General features: G+C 40.2%; 1 protein-coding gene across 1 annotated transcript; it reads left to right on the plus strand.

Moving 5' to 3' along the window:
- Nucleotides 1-16,740: 16,740 nt before the first annotated feature.
- LOC132095916 (lactosylceramide 1,3-N-acetyl-beta-D-glucosaminyltransferase B-like) lies at nt 16,741-17,988 on the plus strand. Its single transcript, XM_059501010.1, has one exon. The coding sequence runs from the start codon at nt 17,197-17,199 to the stop codon at nt 17,986-17,988; it is 792 nt and encodes a 263-aa protein (XP_059356993.1). The 5' UTR covers nt 16,741-17,196.
- The last annotated feature ends 924 nt before the right edge of the window (nt 17,989-18,912 follow it).

The following is an 18,912-nucleotide window of genomic DNA, read 5'->3' on the forward strand; positions in this document are numbered from 1 at the left end:
TTAATGGTCCCACCTAGTGATCAACTGTAAAAATAACAAATTTTACCTCTTCCCAAAAGGGAAAACCACAAACAATCAAGAATGCATGATTATATGATGTCATGGCTTTGCAATCAAAAAATGTCATATAGGGCAAAAACAGCCACCAACAACAAATGAGGGAGAAAAAATGAAAATTTTAATGCTGCACAAAAACTAAAAATACTTCAAAGCCAATGTTGCTACTAATCTTTGACATACCCAAGACTGTTATAAAAAGTAAAAAAAAATAATAATCCAACCACAATTACTTTTATATTGAAAATTTTGTGTGTTTTTTCCCCCCAAATAAGTGACATCATTTATGAACTTGGCAATTAAACAGTTAAAATCTTGGATTTTTTTAAAAACATTTGGTAGTTTTGATAAGGACTGAAGTCGATTAACAGATTTATGCAAAAAAAAAAAAAATTGGGAAAAAATATGAATCGGATACATTTTTACAGCAGTTTAATTGAGTGGATGTTTTCATCCTGAACATAACGAAAGTGTGAATTTGAACAATGCACAGGGGTTAATATATATATATATATATATATATATATATATATATATATATATAAATTACATTTATGCATTTAGCAGACGCTTTTAGCGACTTACATTGCATTCAAGCTAACAATTTTCTCCTAACATGTGTTCCCTGGGATTCGAACCCCCAACCTGGCGCTTGCTAACGCAAAAAGTTGATTTCACTAATTCCATTCAAGAAGTGAAACTTGTACATTACATTCATTCATTACACACAGGCTGATATATTTCAAATGTTTATTTCTTTTACTTTTGATGACTATAACTGAGAACTAAGGAAAATCCCAAATTCAGTATCTCAGAAAATTAGAATATAACTTAAGACCAATACAAAGAAAGGATTTTTAGAAATCTTGGCCAACTAAAAAGTATGAAAATGAAAAGTATGAGCATGTAAAGCACTCAATACTTAGTTAGGGCTCCTTTTGCCTGAATTACTGCAGCAATGCGGCGTAGCATATTGCATCTTCCTCTTCACAATACCCCATAGATTTTCTATGGGGTTAAGGTCAGGTGAGTTTGCTGGCCAATTAAGTACAGGGATACCATGGTCCTTAAACAGGTACTGGAAGCTTTGGCACTTTGTGCAGGTTCCAAGTCCTGTTGGAAAATGAAAATTGCATCTCCATAAAGTTGGTCAGCAGCAGGAAGCATGAAGTGCTCTAAAACTTCCTGGTATACGGCTGTGTTGACCTTGGACTTCAGAAAACACAGTGGACCAACACCAGCAGATGACATGGCACCGCAAACCATCATTGACTGTAGAAACTTTACTCTGGACCTCAAGCAACGTGGATTGTGTGCCTCTCCTCTCTCCCTCCAGACTCTGGGACCCTGATTTCCAAAGGAAATGCTAAATTTACTTTCATCAGATAACATGACTTTGGACCACCTAGCAGCAGTCCAGTCCTTTTTGAAGCGAGACGCTTCTGACGCTGCAGTCCACTCTTTGTAAATCTCCCCCACATTTTTGAATGGGTTTTGTTTCACAATCTTCTCCAGGGTGCGGTTATCCCTATTGCTTCTACACTTCACCTCTCTATTAATGTGCTTGGACACAGAGCTCTGTGAACACCAGCCTCTTTTGCAATTACCTTTTGTGTCCTGCCCTCCTTGTGCAAGGTGTCAATGGTTGTCTTTTGGACAACTGTCAAGTCAGTAGTCTTCCCTATGATTGTGTAGCCTACAGAACTAGACTGAGAGACTATTTAAAGGCTTAGCATGTGTTTTGAGTTAATAAACTGATTAGAGTGTGGCACCAGGTGTCTTCAATATTGAACCTTTTCACAATATTCAAATTTTCTGAGATACTGAATATATATATATATATATATATATATAGTGGACCCCCAGGACCACTAGGTAACTTTTTGCATGAATTAAATGTGCTGCTCTCAACCTTTCCTGAGGATGGTACTCCCCTAGTTATACTTGGAGATTTCAACATCCACCTAGATAAACCTCTGTCTGCTGATTTCCACACTCTGCTTGCCTCTTTTGATCTCAACCGAGTGTCAACTACTGCTACTCACAAATCAGGCAACCAACTGGACCTTATTTATACACAACACTGCTCCACTGATCATGTACTGGTTTCTCCACTGCACACCTCGGATCACTTCCTCTTCACTCTTAACCTCAACATGGTCCCTCACACATCACTTACCCCTCCACATGTCATCTTTCAGTGCTACTGATATTTTCTGTTCCACTCTTACATCTCATTTAGACTCTGTTTGCCCCTTGTCTTCCAGGCCAGCCCGTACCACCCCTTCTGCCCCTTGGTTATCGGATGTTCTACGTGAACACCGTTCTAAGCTTAGAGCTGCTGAAAGGGCATGGCACAAATCCAAAAATACTACTGACCTTAATGTGTATCAGTCACTCCTCTCTTCCTTCTCTGCTAATGTCTTCACTGCTAAAATGACATACTACCATAACAAAATTAACAATTCATCTAACTCTCTCATGCTTTTCAAAACATTTTCCTCGCTCCTTTGTCCTCCTCCTCTCCCTCCTGCTTCATCTCTAATAGCTGATGACTTTGCCACGTTTTTCATTAATAAAATTAAAAACATCAGTGCACAATTTTCCACACCACAATCCGTCAAATCCGTTTCAAATCATCCTACTACTTGTCTGCTTGATCCTATTCCATCTCATCTCCTTCAAACCATTTCTCCTGCAGGTGTACCTGCACTCACTCACATCATTAACACATCCCTCCACACTGGTGTTTTTCCCTCATCATTTAGACAGGCTCGTATCACTCCACTACTTAAGAAACCCACCCTCAACCCACCTCTTTTAGAGAAGTACAGACCAGTTCCCCTTTTTCTTTTCATTGCAAAAACACTTGAACGAGCCGTGTTCAAGTCTCTACATTTTTTTTACACAGAACAACCTCCTTGACGGCAACCAATCTGGCTTCAGAAGTGGACATTCAACTGAGACTGCCTTGCTCTCAGTTGGTGAAGCCCTAAGACTGGCAAGAGCGGAATCCAAATCTTCAGTACTTATCCTGCTTGATCTGTTTCGCTGCTTTTGACACGGTTAACCACCAGATCCTCCTATCAACCCTACTGGCAAAAGGCATCTCAGGAACCACTTTTCAATGGTTTGAGTCTTACCTATCAGAAAGGTCCTTCAAATTATCTTGGAGAGGTGAGGGGTCCAAGTCACAACATCTACAGTAACTACTAGGGTGCCTCAGGGATTAGTTCTTGGACCACTTCTCTTCTCTGTCTATATGTCATCATTGGGTTTTGTCATTTAGAAACATGGCTTTTCATACCACTGCTATGCTGATGACACTCAACTCTACCTCTCATTCCATCCTGATGATCTGATGGTACCTACTCGCATCTCAGCTTGTCTAACAGACGTTTCTTGCTGGATGAAGGACCATCACCTTCAACCCAAACTTGCCAAGACAGAACTGCTTCTGGTTCCAGCACACCCATTGTTTCATCAATTTCACCATCAAGTTAGGCACATCAACCATAACTCCTTCAAAAACAGCCAGAATCCTCGGAGTTATGATTGATGATCAGCTTTCTTTCTCAGACCACATTGCTAAAACTGTCCAGTCCTGCAGATTTGTTTTATTCAACATCAAGATGATGTCACGGCGCAGTAGGGAAGGCGCCGTGGAAAGAACAGGATCTGGGTCCAAGTGCAGGGAAGAAATTACTTTTTAATAAATGAGAACAAAAATTTTTTTACTCCACGACTTTCTGAGTCGAACCAAACAGGGTTCGTCCAAGGTTCCAGGGTTGCCAGACAGGCCTGGTTGACCCTCATACGAAAGCGGCCATGCCGCCAGGCATGAGGTGGAACCCGGAGTTTCAGCCAGTATTGCAGGGACCGCATTCGTATGAAGCCGAGCTATAAAACTGGGGAGGTGGAAGCCATCAGCCCTAGCATCCTCTGAAAGTACTTCAGAGGGAAACAGGCTTTGTTTCTGGTGGAGGCCGCGAGCTGCTGAATTACCAGAGCGCACTCTGGTGAAATTAAAGCCCTCATATGGACTGAGTCGAAGACTGCTCCCAGGAACGTGATACGTTGTCTGGGGAGCAGTGAGTTCTTGGCAAAATAGAGTGCCTTGGACTCAGGGTCAAAGTGGCTCAGGAGCATGGATCTGTGATGGTCTAGTTCAGTTCGTGACTGGGCAAGAATGAGCCAGTCATCGCCATTCAGAACACTGTTCAGAACACTGATTCCCATCTGTCTCAGAGGGGAAAGCGCCTCGTTCATGCACTTCGTGAAAGTGCGGGGAGCTAGAGACAGCACGAAGGGAAGGACTGTATACTGGTAAGCCACGCCCTCGAATGCGAATCTCAAGAATTGTCTGTGATGGGGGGCTATCTGGATGTGAAAGTAAGCATCTTTCAGGTCCGGTGAGAAGAACCAGTCCCAAATCTGCGTGAGGATCTGTTTCAATGTCAACATCCTGAACTTCTGTCTCATGAGGGAGAGGTTCAGGAGTCTGAGGTCTAAGATGGATCTGAGACAGCCATCTTTCTTGGGGGACAAAGAAATAATGGCTGTAGAACCCCGATCCGCTTTCTGAGGGGGGAATTATCTCTATGACTCCCTTCCTTAGCAGAGTCATCACTTCGGTGCGGAGGACCTGAGCGTCTTCTGGTTCTACCAAAGTGGGAATTAACCCACAGAAACGCGGGGGTCTTCTGGTGAACTGCAGTGAGTAGCCGTGTTTTATTATCCCCAAAACCCACTTGGACACTCCAGGGAAGGCCTGCCAGGCCTCGGCCCGTGTGACAAGAGGCTGGATAGTGTCGGATGTCAGGCCGCTGATCAGAGGCAGAGGTGAGCAGCCACGGCCTCGTCCAGGGGTGGCAATTGCTCATAGCCCTTCTCCTGAGAGCCATTCACTGAAGTGAGAGCTGTAGAGGAGGTAGTGCGTAAGCGGGCAGAGTAGGGGGCGTGCCACGACCTGGTCAGCTCATCGTGAACTTCAGGGAAAAACCTGGCAGCGTCCTGGCAGGTACCACTCGTCCAGCCTGTTGAATGTTGGCTCTTCAGGGGGGCCCGATCTAGATCAAATTCTTCGATGGCTTTGGAGAGGATGCGGAGAAGCTTGGCGTCCATCCCAGCTCTGGCGTCAATGGGCTCTAGTGACGGCATATGGGCGGGGTCAGAATCACCGGCCCAATCCTCTGTTTCAGAAGCCGCGAGCAACATGGAGTCATCAAGCAGCTCGTCCTCTGATCCGCCAAAAGAGACCAGGTCGCTCGCTTTAGAAGTTTAAACAGATTAAACCAATGGCAGTGCAGTTGCACTGCGTAATTGAAAAAAGGCTTCAGTATCGAGGAAAAAAGGAGGTTTTCCACATACACAGTATGAGTGAAGTATTGAAAGGAAACGTATCCTTGTGGCGCGGCTGACACAGAAGAGCGTACACAGCCTTCATTCAGCGGATATTATAAAATAAATACAAAGACTGCATACTGAATCTAGGTGATGATTGTGTCATCAACAAACCAATATCACCTGGTTGCATTCTCTTTTTGGTTTTTCTTGCCATAAAAAATGTGCCTTACAAACAGTTGCAGCAGCTGGAAAAAATATGATGTTATAAAGTCATTGGTCAAGAATAAGAAACAATCCTAAAAACATTGATATTTTGTACAACACTTTTAGAAGGCTGAGTCATTAATGAGAAAAACAAACAAACAAACTATCAACTACTTACTAATTCAGCGGATCAACCACTGACTAATGTGGATCATCATGCATAAGGCTACCTGTTAATGCAACGACCCTCGGGTGGTCTCCACTCTCCAGAGAGCGGGCACAGATTGTGAGTGATGCTGCAGATCGGCGGAATCAGCGGATCTTTAGCGGAGCGGTAGCAGACAACTTTGAGCTGGGGTGATGGGGGGATTAGTGAGAAGGGCACCTCAGCTGATGAGGGCAAAAGTGCAGTGGCTCTAGCCAACGGGCCTCCCTCGAGCAAGGCCCTGACTGTAAGGGTGCTTTCACATCTGCCTCATTTAGTTCGGTTGAATCGTACAAGAGTTCGTTTCCCCCTTTGGTGCGGTTCATTTGGGCAGGTGTGAAAGCAGCAATCGCACTGGGGTGCGCACCAAAGGCGGACCAAAGGCAGACCAAACAAGCGACCTGCTTGAAGGGATGGTCTCGGTACGCTTTCAAACGAACTCTGGAGCGCTTCGTTTGTGGTGAGTAAGTGATCCGACCTAGAACAGAACCAACTACAAAAAGTACTGATCATTTTTGGACTAAACCAGCTGCCGTAGTCAGCTTTGCTGTGCATTATGGGATGAGGAAGTGTTTGTTGACAGTTTGCACTTTAGCATGGCAGCTCGTGGACAAACTTGGAGTAGTGAGGAGGTGCGGAGCCTCATAGAAATTTGGTCTGATGACCATGAGCATGTTGGTTAAGAAGAATTAATGCACGCCTCCGCTTGAAGTTACGAGCAATGCCCGCTTGCAGTTTGTAGTGCATTAGAACGTTGTTTTCAAGCCGCATCCGCGCTTCATTATAGAAATGTATTGTTTGCATATTGTGGTGTATACAAACAATGTAATTGATTATGGCCAGGGACAAAACCAGCCCGCGCAGTCATCTCTCCATAGTTGTGTTGTCTCCGTGTTGTTTGCTGGCTTTTCCTCTTATGTTGGAATTTTCCTGCACGTCAAGTCAAGTCAAGTCAAGTCAAGTCAAGTCACCTTTATTTATATAGTGCTTTAAACAAAATACATTGTGTCAAGGCAACTGAACAACATTCATTAGGAAAAAGAGTGTCAATAATGCAAAATTATAGTTAAAGGCAGTTCATCATTGAATTCAGTGATGTCATCTCTGTTCAGTTAAATAGTGTCTGTGCATTTATTTGCAATCAAGTCAACAATATCGCTGTAAATGAGGTGACCCCAACTAATCAAGCCAGAGGTGACAGCGGCAAGGAACCGAAACTCCATCGGTGACAGAATGGAGAAAAAAACCTTGGGAGAAACCAGGCTCAGTTGGGGGGCCAGTCCTCCTCTGACCAGACGAGACCAGTAGTTCAATTCCAGGCTGCAGCAAAGTCAGATTGTGCAGAAGAATCATCTGTTTCCTGTGGTCTTGTCCTGGTGGTCCTCTGAGACAAGGTCTTTACAGGGGATCTGTATCTGGGACTCTAGTTGTCCTGGTCTCCGCTGTCTTTCAGGGCAGTAAAGGTCCTTTCTAGGTGCTGATCCACCATCTGGTCTGGATACGTACTGGATCTGGGTGACTGCAGTTACCCTCTGATCTGGATACAGACTGGATCTGGTGGCTACGGTGACCTCGGAATAAGAGAGAGACAAATATTAGCGTAGATGCCATTCTTCTAATGATGTAGCAAGTACATAGGGTGTTATGGGAAGTGTTCCCGGTTCCGGTTTACCTAATTAATGCAGCCTAAAAATCCTTTAACGGATTTGGATATTAAAAGCATATTAGTATGTTATGTGTAAGCCAGGTTAAAGAGATGGGTCTTTAATCTAGATTTAAACTGCAAGAGTGTGTCTGCCTCCCGAACAATGTTTGGTAGGTTATTCCAGAGTTTAGGCGCCAAATAGGAAAAGGATCTGCCGCCCGCAGTTAATTTTGATATTCTAGGTATTATCAAATTGCCTGAGTTTTGAGGACGTAGCGGACGTAGAGGATTATAATGTAAAAGGAGCTCATTCAAATACTGAGGTGCTTAACCATTCAGGGCTTTATAAGTAGTAAGCAATATTTTAAAATCTATACGTAAATTCTTACCAATCGAAGAGCATTTAAGGAAATACGTCATGGCCAATGAGTGATGTGGATGTTGTCATGTGACTGCATTTTGGTTCGTTTCAACTGGTTCGGACCAAAACAATCAGTGTGGTGAAAAGGAACCAAAAAAGCTGAAAAATGCTACAATGTATAATTGTTTGCCCTTGGTTCAGACCAAATGAACCGAACTAGAGATGTGAAAGCACCCTAAGTCATTCTCCTCAAATGCCATTTAACTTTAAATTATATATAGCCTACTTGAGTTGCATGTGGTAGTGAAAAATAGCATTCTTACATTTAAAAGGTGTGCACTATAGTTGACACCTAGATGAACAATTTACAGTTTGTTTTATGGCTGTTATTCATTCTCCTCAAATGCTATTAAGCTTTATATCATCTATTTTTGAGCCCATACTGAACAAAAGTAGAATATTTTCTTATTTGATCTATTATTTTAGTAAATATCAAAATTATAAAAGGTGTGCATTATAGTTGACACCTAGAAGAACACTTTACAAACATTAAAAAAGAAGAAAAATATGTTGTATTAAATAGGCTACAATTAGAATTAGAAAAGTAGAAAATGTGTTTCATCTTGTTTTATTTATGTTAAGTTAAAAAGTGATATTTATTGAGCATTGAATAAGGTACATTACAGAAATCTGGTCACCAAACAGCCATTTCCACGAGCGTCTCTTTTAACATTAATTTAAACAAATACGGGAGTGTCTTTCTTTACTCAAATGCACTCAGTCTTTGTGGTTGGGTCACTTCGCGACAACTTCAGGGCAAGGTTTGGCGCAAAACCTGGACAGTGTGTTGCTCTGGTTATTCACAGATGCCTGAAACTGGAAAGTTAATGTTTAGACCACGGAGACGCACTTTAGCTTGGAGCTTTAATTAAAACATGCTGAGGATCGACCTTGTAAGTCAGTCTTATGTTCTTTATGCTGTAATATATATATATATACAACCCTAATTCCGGAAAAGTTGGGACGTTTTTTAAATTTTCCAGAATTCGGGTTGTGTATATATATATATATATATGACATTTAACTAAGTGTTTTTAGTGAATATTTGAAGCCTGTTCTCCTCAAGTTCACAAAGATGAAAGTGTCCAAATACGTTTTGCCTTCATTTTGAACAATATTTATATACAATATACAATATATATATATATATATATATATATATATATATTCAGAGGCTCAGGCAAGCAAAGTTAGTTTTGATGAATAGTCCAGCATCATTTGTTTGCTGTTGTTACTTGGTTTTACGTGTTTATATCTGCAAATATAAAGGTATGTAAGTGTCCAGATACTTTTTGTGGCTTCGTTTTGAGACTAAGATTTACCAACTTTTTATTTTAAATGGAGTGGACAGAGGTTAGATGTAAGATGAACACTGTTGAACACTTGATTACTGTATGTTGTTATGTGATGTTAAAGGGGTCATATGATGCGATTTAAAATTTTCCTTTCTCTTTGGAGTGCTACAAGCTCTTGGTGAATAAAGAAGATCTGTAAAGTTGCAAAGACTAAAGACTCGCATCCAAAGAGATATTCTTAATAAAGGTTAAGAGTCAACCACCAAAAGAGGACGATATCTGCTTCATCATGCCTGGAGCTGATCCGTGCTGGTTGCTGAGGAAATACATTTACATTACATTTACATTTAGTCATTTAGCAGACGCTTTTATCCAAAGCGACTTACAAATGAGAACAATAAAAGAAATCAAAATCAACAAAAGATCATTGACATACAAGTGCTAAAACATAAATGAAAAGAAAACAGAATACAAAAAGATTAGAAAGCTAGTTAGATTTTTTTTTTTAAGAATATAATTAGAATAGTGAGTGCAAAAGTTAGAAGGTCAAATAAAGATGTAAGAGATGGGTTTTAAGCAGATTCTTGAATATGGCTAAGGACTCAGCTGCTCGGATTGAGTTTGGGAGGTCATTCCACCAGGAGGGAACATTTTATTTAAAAGTCCGTGAAAGTGGCTTTGTGCTTTTTTGCAATGCCACAATCAAGTGACATTCACTTGCAGAACGCAAGCTTCTAGAGGGCACATAAGTCTGAAGTAACGAATTTAGGTAAATGGGTGCAGAGCCAGTGGTAGTTTTGTAGGCAAACATCAATGCCTTGAATTTTATGCGAGCAGCTATTGGAAGCCAGTGCAAATTGATAAAAAGAGGTGTGACGTGTATTCTTTTCGGCTCATAAATTTTTTTTCTTGCTGCCGCATTCTCGATTAGTTGTAAAGGTTTGATAGAACTGGCTGGAAGACCTGCCAAGAGAGCATTGTAATAGTCCAGCCTGGACAGAACAAGAGCTTGAACAAGGAGTTGTGCAGCATGTTCCGAAAGAAAGGGCTTGATCTTCTTGATGTTGAATAAAGCAAATGTGCAGGATCGGACATTTTTAGCAATGTGGTCTGAGAAAGTCAGATGATCATCAATTTACAACTCCAAGGTTTCTGGCTGTTTTTGAAGGAGTTAGTGTCACTACTTTGTTTTTGCCTTCTAAAAGAAAACACGACTAGAAATCATGTTTATATCACATTTATAATGGGTTTTATGTTCTTGTCTCGTCGCTCTGGTCGGACAAGGCTTCACAAAGCTTCACAATATGTACGGTGTGTGTGTGTAAACTAATTTAACCATTTATTGGAAAATACATTTTGAATGGTGAATCGTGAGAATGATCTTTGAGTTTTTAAGAGACTATTTAATCTTATCTATATAATCTGTTTGACACACAACTTCTATCCTAAAAGAAAATGCGCCATATCCTCACATCTAAAGTGCTGATGCAAATGCAAATTTGAAGAGAAAACAGGCCTGAAGGTCTCTGTTCGTGGAAACCCAGTGAAATCACAGAAAGACTTCAGGATACACTTGGACAAGAGAGATACGTCAGAGCACTGAGCATCCACCAAACACTTGGCTTAGATATCAATAGTGTAATATCATGTTTTAATCAGGTAGTTTAGTACTTTTTGGTATTTCGCGCAAGACAATGTAAAATCACACATGCACAGCCAGACCCGTTCTAAGGTTTCCTAAATAATAAGGTACCTCTGAAACTCCTGAATATGGAGTAACACTTTATAAAGATTAACTAGTACGCCACCATCCACAGCAACAGGATGTTAACCTAAAAAATGGATAGTTCACCCAATAGTGATGTCGCGACTTAGTTATTCTCATTGACAAGAAACATTCTTTAAAACAAGTGTTTTGTGTTCCACAAAAGAAAGTTAGTCATAAAGGTTTGAAACGACATGAGAATGAGTAAATTATGACAAAGCTATCATTTTTTTTAATAACAAATGGGAATTTGACAAATTGCACAAAAATCTCACGATGCTGAGAACTTTTAACTGGTTGAACATGAATAATTTTAACATCACATAACAACATACAGTAATCAAGTGTTCACCAGGTATTCATCTGGCATCTAACCTCTGTCCACTCTATTTAAAATATAATGTTGGTAACTCTTAGGGCTTTAAGGTAATTCAAGAGTTTGGAACATGAACGCTCATATTTCAAAACTAAGTTTTAAGGTGTGAGAGAGGACCCAAAAGCGAAATGACAGTCAATAGATTCTTTAATAAAAGGTAAATGAGGCAGCCACCAGTAGGGTAAAAAACAGAAATCTTCCTGACAATAAAAAATCACAATGAAAACAGCAAAAAAAATAAGGCCAGTAATCAGCAACGGAGAATTCTTCTTGGAAACAAACTAAGGCAAAGTTCAATGAGGAAGCTCGGGCACAGATGGTGGCAGGCCTCTGGTCACACAGGAGCGTACACAGAAGAAGCACAGCAGTAGCTCTATCCAGCGCAGCACTGATACAGAGCAGAACATTCTTCTTCTTCTTCTTCTTCTTCTTCTTCTTCTTCTTCCTTTTAATGGCGGTTGGCAAACAACTTTTAAGTGTGCATTACCGCCACCTTCTGATATGGAGTGTGGATCACAATAGCCTTTTCTCACTGTCACTACTACCCTTAAATAAATAAATAAATAAATAAATACATAAATAAGCCAATAAATAACTTCATAAATATCTAATAACATTATTAATATTCATACATTATCATTATTATTAAATACAACTTTCTAAGACAACTAAACTCATATCCTTCTACTAAGCCCTGTTTTATTCAAAAATACAAATATCGCTCTATACCCTACATGCCCTGAATTCATTTGTAATATTTCCTTCATTTCAAATCTAATTTTTTCTTTTCTAAACCAGTCTTTCAGCCTCATCCTTTCCTCCTTATACCTATGACAATTAATAATTACATGTTCTACTGTTTCGTTAATATTACAGACCTCACACATCCCAGTCTCATGTTTCCCTATTATTTTAAGCGTACTATTTAATCCAGTATGCCCAAATCTCATTCTCGAAATAATGTCCTCTTCTTTTTTATTCCTATTATTTTCTCTCATACAACCCGAATTCCGGAAAAGTTGGGACGTTTTTTAAATTTTAATAAAATGAAAACTAAAGGAATTTCAAATCACATGAGCCAATATTTTATTCACAATAGAACATAGATAACGTAGCAAATGTTTAAACTGAGAAATTTTACACTTTTATCCACTTAATTAGCTCATTTAAAATTTAATGCCTGCTACAGGTCTCAAAAAAGTTGCCACGGGGGCAACAAATGGCTAAAAAAGCAAGCAGTTTTAAAAAGATTCAGTTGGGAGAACATCTAGTGATTAATTAAGTTAATTGATATCAGGTCTGTAACATGATTAGCTATAAAAGCTTTGTCTTAGAGAAGCAGAGTCTCTCAGAAGTAAAGATGGGCAGAGGCTCTCCAATCTGTGAAAGACTGCGTAAAAAAATTGTGGAAAACTTTAAAAACAATGTTCCTCAACGTCAAATTGCAAAGGCTTTGCAAATCTCATCATCTACAGTGCATAACATCATCAAAAGATTCAGAGAAACTGGAGAAATCTCTGTGCGTAAGGGACAAGGCCGGAGACCTTTATTGGATGCCCGTGGTCTTCGGGCTCTCAGACGACACTGCATCACTCATCGGCATGATTGTGTCAATGACATTACTAAATGGGCCCAGGAATACTTTCAGAAACCACTGTCGGTAAACACAATCCGCCGTGCCATCAGCAGATGCCAACTAAAGCTCTATCATGCAAAAAGGAAGCCCTATGTGAACATGGTCCAGAAGCGCCGTCGTGTCCTGTGGGCCAAGGCTCATTTAAAATGGACTATTTCAAAGTGGAATAGTGTTTTATGGTCAGACGAGTCCAAATTTGACATTCTTGTTGGAAATCACGGACGCCGTGTCCTCCGGGCTAAAGAGGAGGGAGACCTTCCAGCATGTTATCAGCGTTCAGTTCAAAAGCCAGCATCTCTGATGGTATGGGGGTGCATAAGTGCATACGGTATGGGCAGCTTGCATGTTTTGGAAGGCTCTGTGAATGCTGAAAGGTATATAAAGGTTTTAGAGCAACATATGCTTCCCTCCAAACAACGTCTATTTCAGGGAAGGCCTTGTTTATTTCAGCAGGACAATGCAAAACCACATACTGCAGCTATAACAACAGCATGGCTTCGTCGTAGAAGAGTGTGGGTGCTAACCTGGCCTGCCTGCAGTCCAGATCTTTCACCTATAGAGAACATTTGGCGCATCATTAAACGAAAAATACGTCAAAGACGACCACGAACTCTTCAGCAGCTGGAAATCTATATAAGGCAAGAATGGGACCAAATTCCAACAGCAAAACTCCAGCAACTCATAGCCTCAATGCCCAGACGTCTTCAAACTGTTTTGAAAAGAAAAGGAGATGCTACACCATGGTAAACATGCCCCGTCCCAACTATTTTGAGACCTGTAGCAGAAATCAAAATTGAAATGAGCTCATTTTGTGCATAAAATTGTAAACTTTCTCAGTTTAAACATTTGCTATGTTATCTATGTTCTATTGTGAATAAAATATTGGCTCATGTGATTTGAAAGTCTTTTAGTTTTCATTTTATTAAAATTTAAAAAACGTCCCAACTTTTCTGGAATTCGGGTTGTACCTCCTACCCTCTTTTGGATACTGTAGTACATTCTCGCTTTTGTTTCTATATTACACTCCTCTTGCCACTTCTTTCTGCTTTAATTATGCTTTTAACTTCCGCCTTACTATACCTTATTACCATATCTATCTCTGTTTTTTTTGTAGCATTTTTGGCATATTTATCAGCCAATTCATTTCCTTCTACTCCTATATGGGCTGGAATCCAGATTAATTTTATTACTACTCCTTCTCTATTAATTCTATAAACAGCTTGGGCTATTTCCAACAAAATATCCTGTCTTGCTTCTGATTGCATGTTCTTAATACTGGTTAATGCACTGCTTGAATCTGACCCTATTAACACTTCCCTTGACCTACTATTTTCAACCCACTCAAGGGCTAAGAGAATGGCCAGCATTTCTCCTGTATACACTGACAATTTATCATTTACTCTCTTATTAAACATAACATTCTTTTCTGGTATAATGAACGCAGCTCCTACTCTATCATCTTCTGTTTTTGATGCATCTGTATATATCTTAGTAAACATAGAATACTTCTCCTCTAGGCATCTACTAACCTGACTCCTATCAATATTATTCTCTTTTTTCCACTCTAAAAAATGCAAATCTACCCCAAACTCCCCTAATAACCAAGGTGGAACATTAGATAATGGCACAGTTGGGCTTACCGTAATATCTCCTATCCCTATTTCATTGACTGCATTGCTTATTATCCAACCAAAGCTCTTAATCTGTCGTCTTTCCCTTTCTTGACAAGGTTGTAACACCTTCTGAGTCGGGTGACTTCCATTATGCCCTTTTAAATTTGCCCAATACGTTGATGTTATCTGATTTCTTCTAATCTCCAATGGCATTTCATTCATTTCTACTTGTAATGCTGCTACTGGAGTTGTTTTAAAAGCACCACAACATAGTCTCAGCGCCTGATTTTGAATAACATCCAACTTTTTTAATAATGTTCTTGAAGCAGACTGGTAAACTGCACATCCATAATCAATAACTGCCCTAATTAATCCAATATATACTGCTTTCAACGAGGTCCTACTTGCTCCCCACTCTCTACCTCTCAGACACCTTACCACATTCAATATTCTTTTACATTTTTCAACAACACTCTCAATATGTATTTTCCAGTTAAGTTTTTTGTCAAACCATATCCCAAGATATTTAAAACATTCCACTCTCTCTAGATTTTTGTCATAACGTTTAAGTTGAATCTGTTCTTGATTTTTCCTTTGAGAAAAACAGACTACTTGGTCTTTCCCACTGAAAACCTAAAACCCCATTCCATTCCCCATTTCTCTACTTCCCCAATTGCCTCTTGCATCTTCCTCACTAAATATTCTACATTTCTTCCCTTTTTCCACATAACACCGTCATCTGCAAATAAAGCAACACTTATAGATCTATCAACTCTACTAAACACTTCATTTATCATAATTGAAAACAAAACTGGACTAACTATACTCCCTTGAGGAGTTCCATTTTCCACTAAATACTTTGTACTCACTTCTTTACCTACTCTTATTGCGATCCACCTATCAGTTAAAAAGTTCTTGATCCAACTATACATTCTCCCTCTTATTCCCATTTGATAAATCTTAATCATTAGTCCTTGTTTCCACAACATATCGTACGCCTTCTCAACATCAAAAAATACAGATACTATACTTTCTTTATTAATTTGAGCTTTCCTAATTTCATTCTCTAAACATATAGCCGGATCTATTGTGCTTCGTCCCTTTCTAAACCCGCTCTGGTAATCCTTTATCAGTTTCTTTGTCTCCAAATAATACTTTAATCTTTCATTTATCATTTTTTCCATAATTTTCCCTAAATGTGAAGTTAAAGCAATCGGGTCTATAACTTTCTGCCAAAGTCGGATCCTTACCTGGCTTACATATGGGGACAATAATTCATTCTTTCCACTGTTTTGGCAAACATCCCTCTTCCCATACCTTATTATATAACTTTAATAACGTTTCTTTACTCTCATCATTTAAATTTTTTATCATACAATAACTTATTTGATCATTCCCTGGCGTTGTTGAGCAGAACATTGGTAAGAGCAAAGCAAAAAATACTAGCTGATAGATGAAACCACAACAATACAGGACAGGACTAATCAGTGGTTAACGAACAATCTGACAAAGAGACAGGAGGAAGAGAGGGGAGAAGTAGCAAACGTAATCAGAGGGAAAAGGGGACAGGTGTGGTGTACTTAGAGTAAAGCAGGAGAAGATAGAGAGCAGCTGGGAAGAGGAGAGTGAATGATTGAGTAGACTAAAAGGCCAGTGGCCTGAAGAGGGCGGAAAAGGATAGAAAGAGCCAGGCTCATAACACTGAGCCACAGTGGCCACAAAAAGTATCTGGACACTTACATAATTAAAATGCATTTTATTTTCATATATAAACACATCAAACCAAGTAGCAACACCAAACAAATGATGCTGGAATTCTTATCAAAACTAACTCTGCTTGCCTGAGCCTCTTATCAATTTAATAATTAAATTTAACTAAGTTGTGTTTTGCCAGGTTACATTAATGTCAGGCATCTTCATTTTTGATTGATTTCCTGGTCTCTTGTTATCTCACTCACTGGTCATTCTTGTAAGTCCAATGAAGTTGTCATGTACGTTTCTCTTTCAGACTTTGACAATCACCGTGGAAGCACCTCACTGGCCTTTTGTCTTGACAATGGCTTCAACATCAATGGCAGCTGAACAATCACTGTACCAGACTGTTTTCTCGTCTCATATTGGAACCCAGACTTGGGCACGATATGAAGGCTGCTATGACTCTAAATGAGTCAGCAACAGAAGCCAAAGTTCAGAGGAGCCATGATATTTTACAAAATGCCTAGATTAAAAAAATACCAACTACGGCTAATAATAATATGCTTTAGTACTTTAATGCTCATGGTGTACTGGGAACAGATTGACAATAACCTTGTAACCCATGTAATGTCTTTCTAGTACCGCTACCTTCTCAATAGCTTTACGTTCATTAACACAAGCTTTAGAGTCCATCCCGAAAACTCTATCAAGTACAATAATCGCAGATACCTAAAAAAAACCACGAGGGTAAGTGTGGTGAAAAGGACGTTCTGCTCCTGCTCTTTGTGAAAAGCTCCTCTGGGAACTTTGAGAGAAGACAAGCCATTCGCTCTACTTGGGGAAACGAGGCGTACATTGAAAGGACACTGGGTGTTACTGTAAGGGTGTTGTTTGCTCTTGGCCTCCATCCCGAACCAGAGCAAAGAAGACTACTTAAGATGCAGCTGCTGTTTGAGGACCAAAGATATCACGACCTCATCCAGCAGGACTTCATGGACACCTTCCACAATCTTACTCTGAAGCTACTTTTGCAGCTTGGCTGGAAAGAAACCTACTGCCACCATGCCCAGTTTCTCATCTCTGCAGATGACGATGTCTTTGTTCACATTCCCAACTTAATTCACTTCTTGCAAGGGACTGGCCACAGTAATGCCAAGGACCTGTGGATAGGAAGGGTTCACCACGGTTCACCACCCATCCGAGATAAAGAGAGCAAGTACTACGTGTCCCAAGACTTGTACCCGTGGTTGTCTTACCCAGATTACACCCCTGGATCTGGTTATGTCCTCTCCAGAGATGTGGCTACCAAAATCTATCAAACTGAGCTAACCTTAAACACTTCCTTTCATATCGATGATGTCTTCCTCGGGATCTGCGCCAAAGTGCTAGGAATCGCTCCCAAGGACCATGCGTTCTTTTCAGGAGAGGGAAAAGCTCCTAATCACCCTTGTATCTACAACCAGATGATGACTTCTCATGGACACGTCAAAGACATTTGGGAAATGTGGAAGCTTGTAACAGAAGCTGAAGTTGGTCAGATACCCTCAGGGCTGATTTGGAGGCTCTACTGCACTGTTGCAAAAGTGAGGCTCCTATGTGTACCATTCCTGTCAAACTCTTACCCGTGTAAGGCAGCTTTTTTTAATACAACAGTTATTAAACTTGAAAAGACCTCTCAGATTACAGATAACATTTCTGTGCTGCAGTTTTCATGTGTGCTTTCTTTATAGAAGCAGATTAAATATGTCCTGTCCAGAATACTTCTTTTTTATTAATTTCAGCCTGTTTTTGAAATATACACCTTATAAAACTGGTATAAAATTTCTGAATACAATACGAACGGCTGTTGTTCTTTTAGTGTACTAGGTTTGCTTTACTGGTCTCTTTAAGGCTTAGGATACGTCCTCTGTAGCCACACATAAAAATTGGATAGATCTTGGCCAACTAAAAAGTATAAAAATGAAAAGTATGAGCATGTACAGCACTCAATACTTAGTTGGGCTTCTTTTGCCCGAATTACTGTAGCAATGCGGCGTGGCATGGAGTCAATCAGTCTGTGGCACTGCTCAGGTGTTATGAGAGCCCAGGTTGCTCTAAAAGTGGCATTCAGCTCTTTTGCATTGTTGGGTCTTGCATATCGCATCTTCCTCATCCCAATACCCCATAGATTTTCTATGGGGTTAAGGTCAGGCGAGTTTGCTGGCCAACTAAGAACAGGGTTACCATGGTCCTTAAACCAGCTACTAGAAGCTTTGGCACGGTGTGCAGGGGCCAAGTCCTGTTTGGAAAATGAAATCTGCATCTCCATAAAGTTGGTCAGCAGCAGGAAGCATGAAGTGCTCTAAAACTTCCTGGTATATGGCTGCATTGACCTTGGACCTCAGAAAACACAGTGCACCAACACCAGCAGACGATATGGCACCCCAAATCATCACTGACTTTGGAAACTTTATATTGGACCTCAAGTAATGTGGATTGTTTGCCTCTCCTCTCTTCCTCCAGACTCTGGGACCCTGATATCCAGAGGAAATGCAAACTTTACCTTAATCAGTCATCAGAGAACATTACTTTTGACCACTCAGCCGCAGTCCAGTCCTTTATGAAGCAAGACGCTTCTGACGATGTCTATTGTTCAAGAGTGGTTTGACACAAGG

Source organism: Carassius carassius, chromosome 20 (genome assembly GCF_963082965.1).
Source record: "Carassius carassius chromosome 20, fCarCar2.1, whole genome shotgun sequence".
NCBI classification, from domain to species: Eukaryota; Metazoa; Chordata; class Actinopteri; order Cypriniformes; family Cyprinidae; genus Carassius; species Carassius carassius.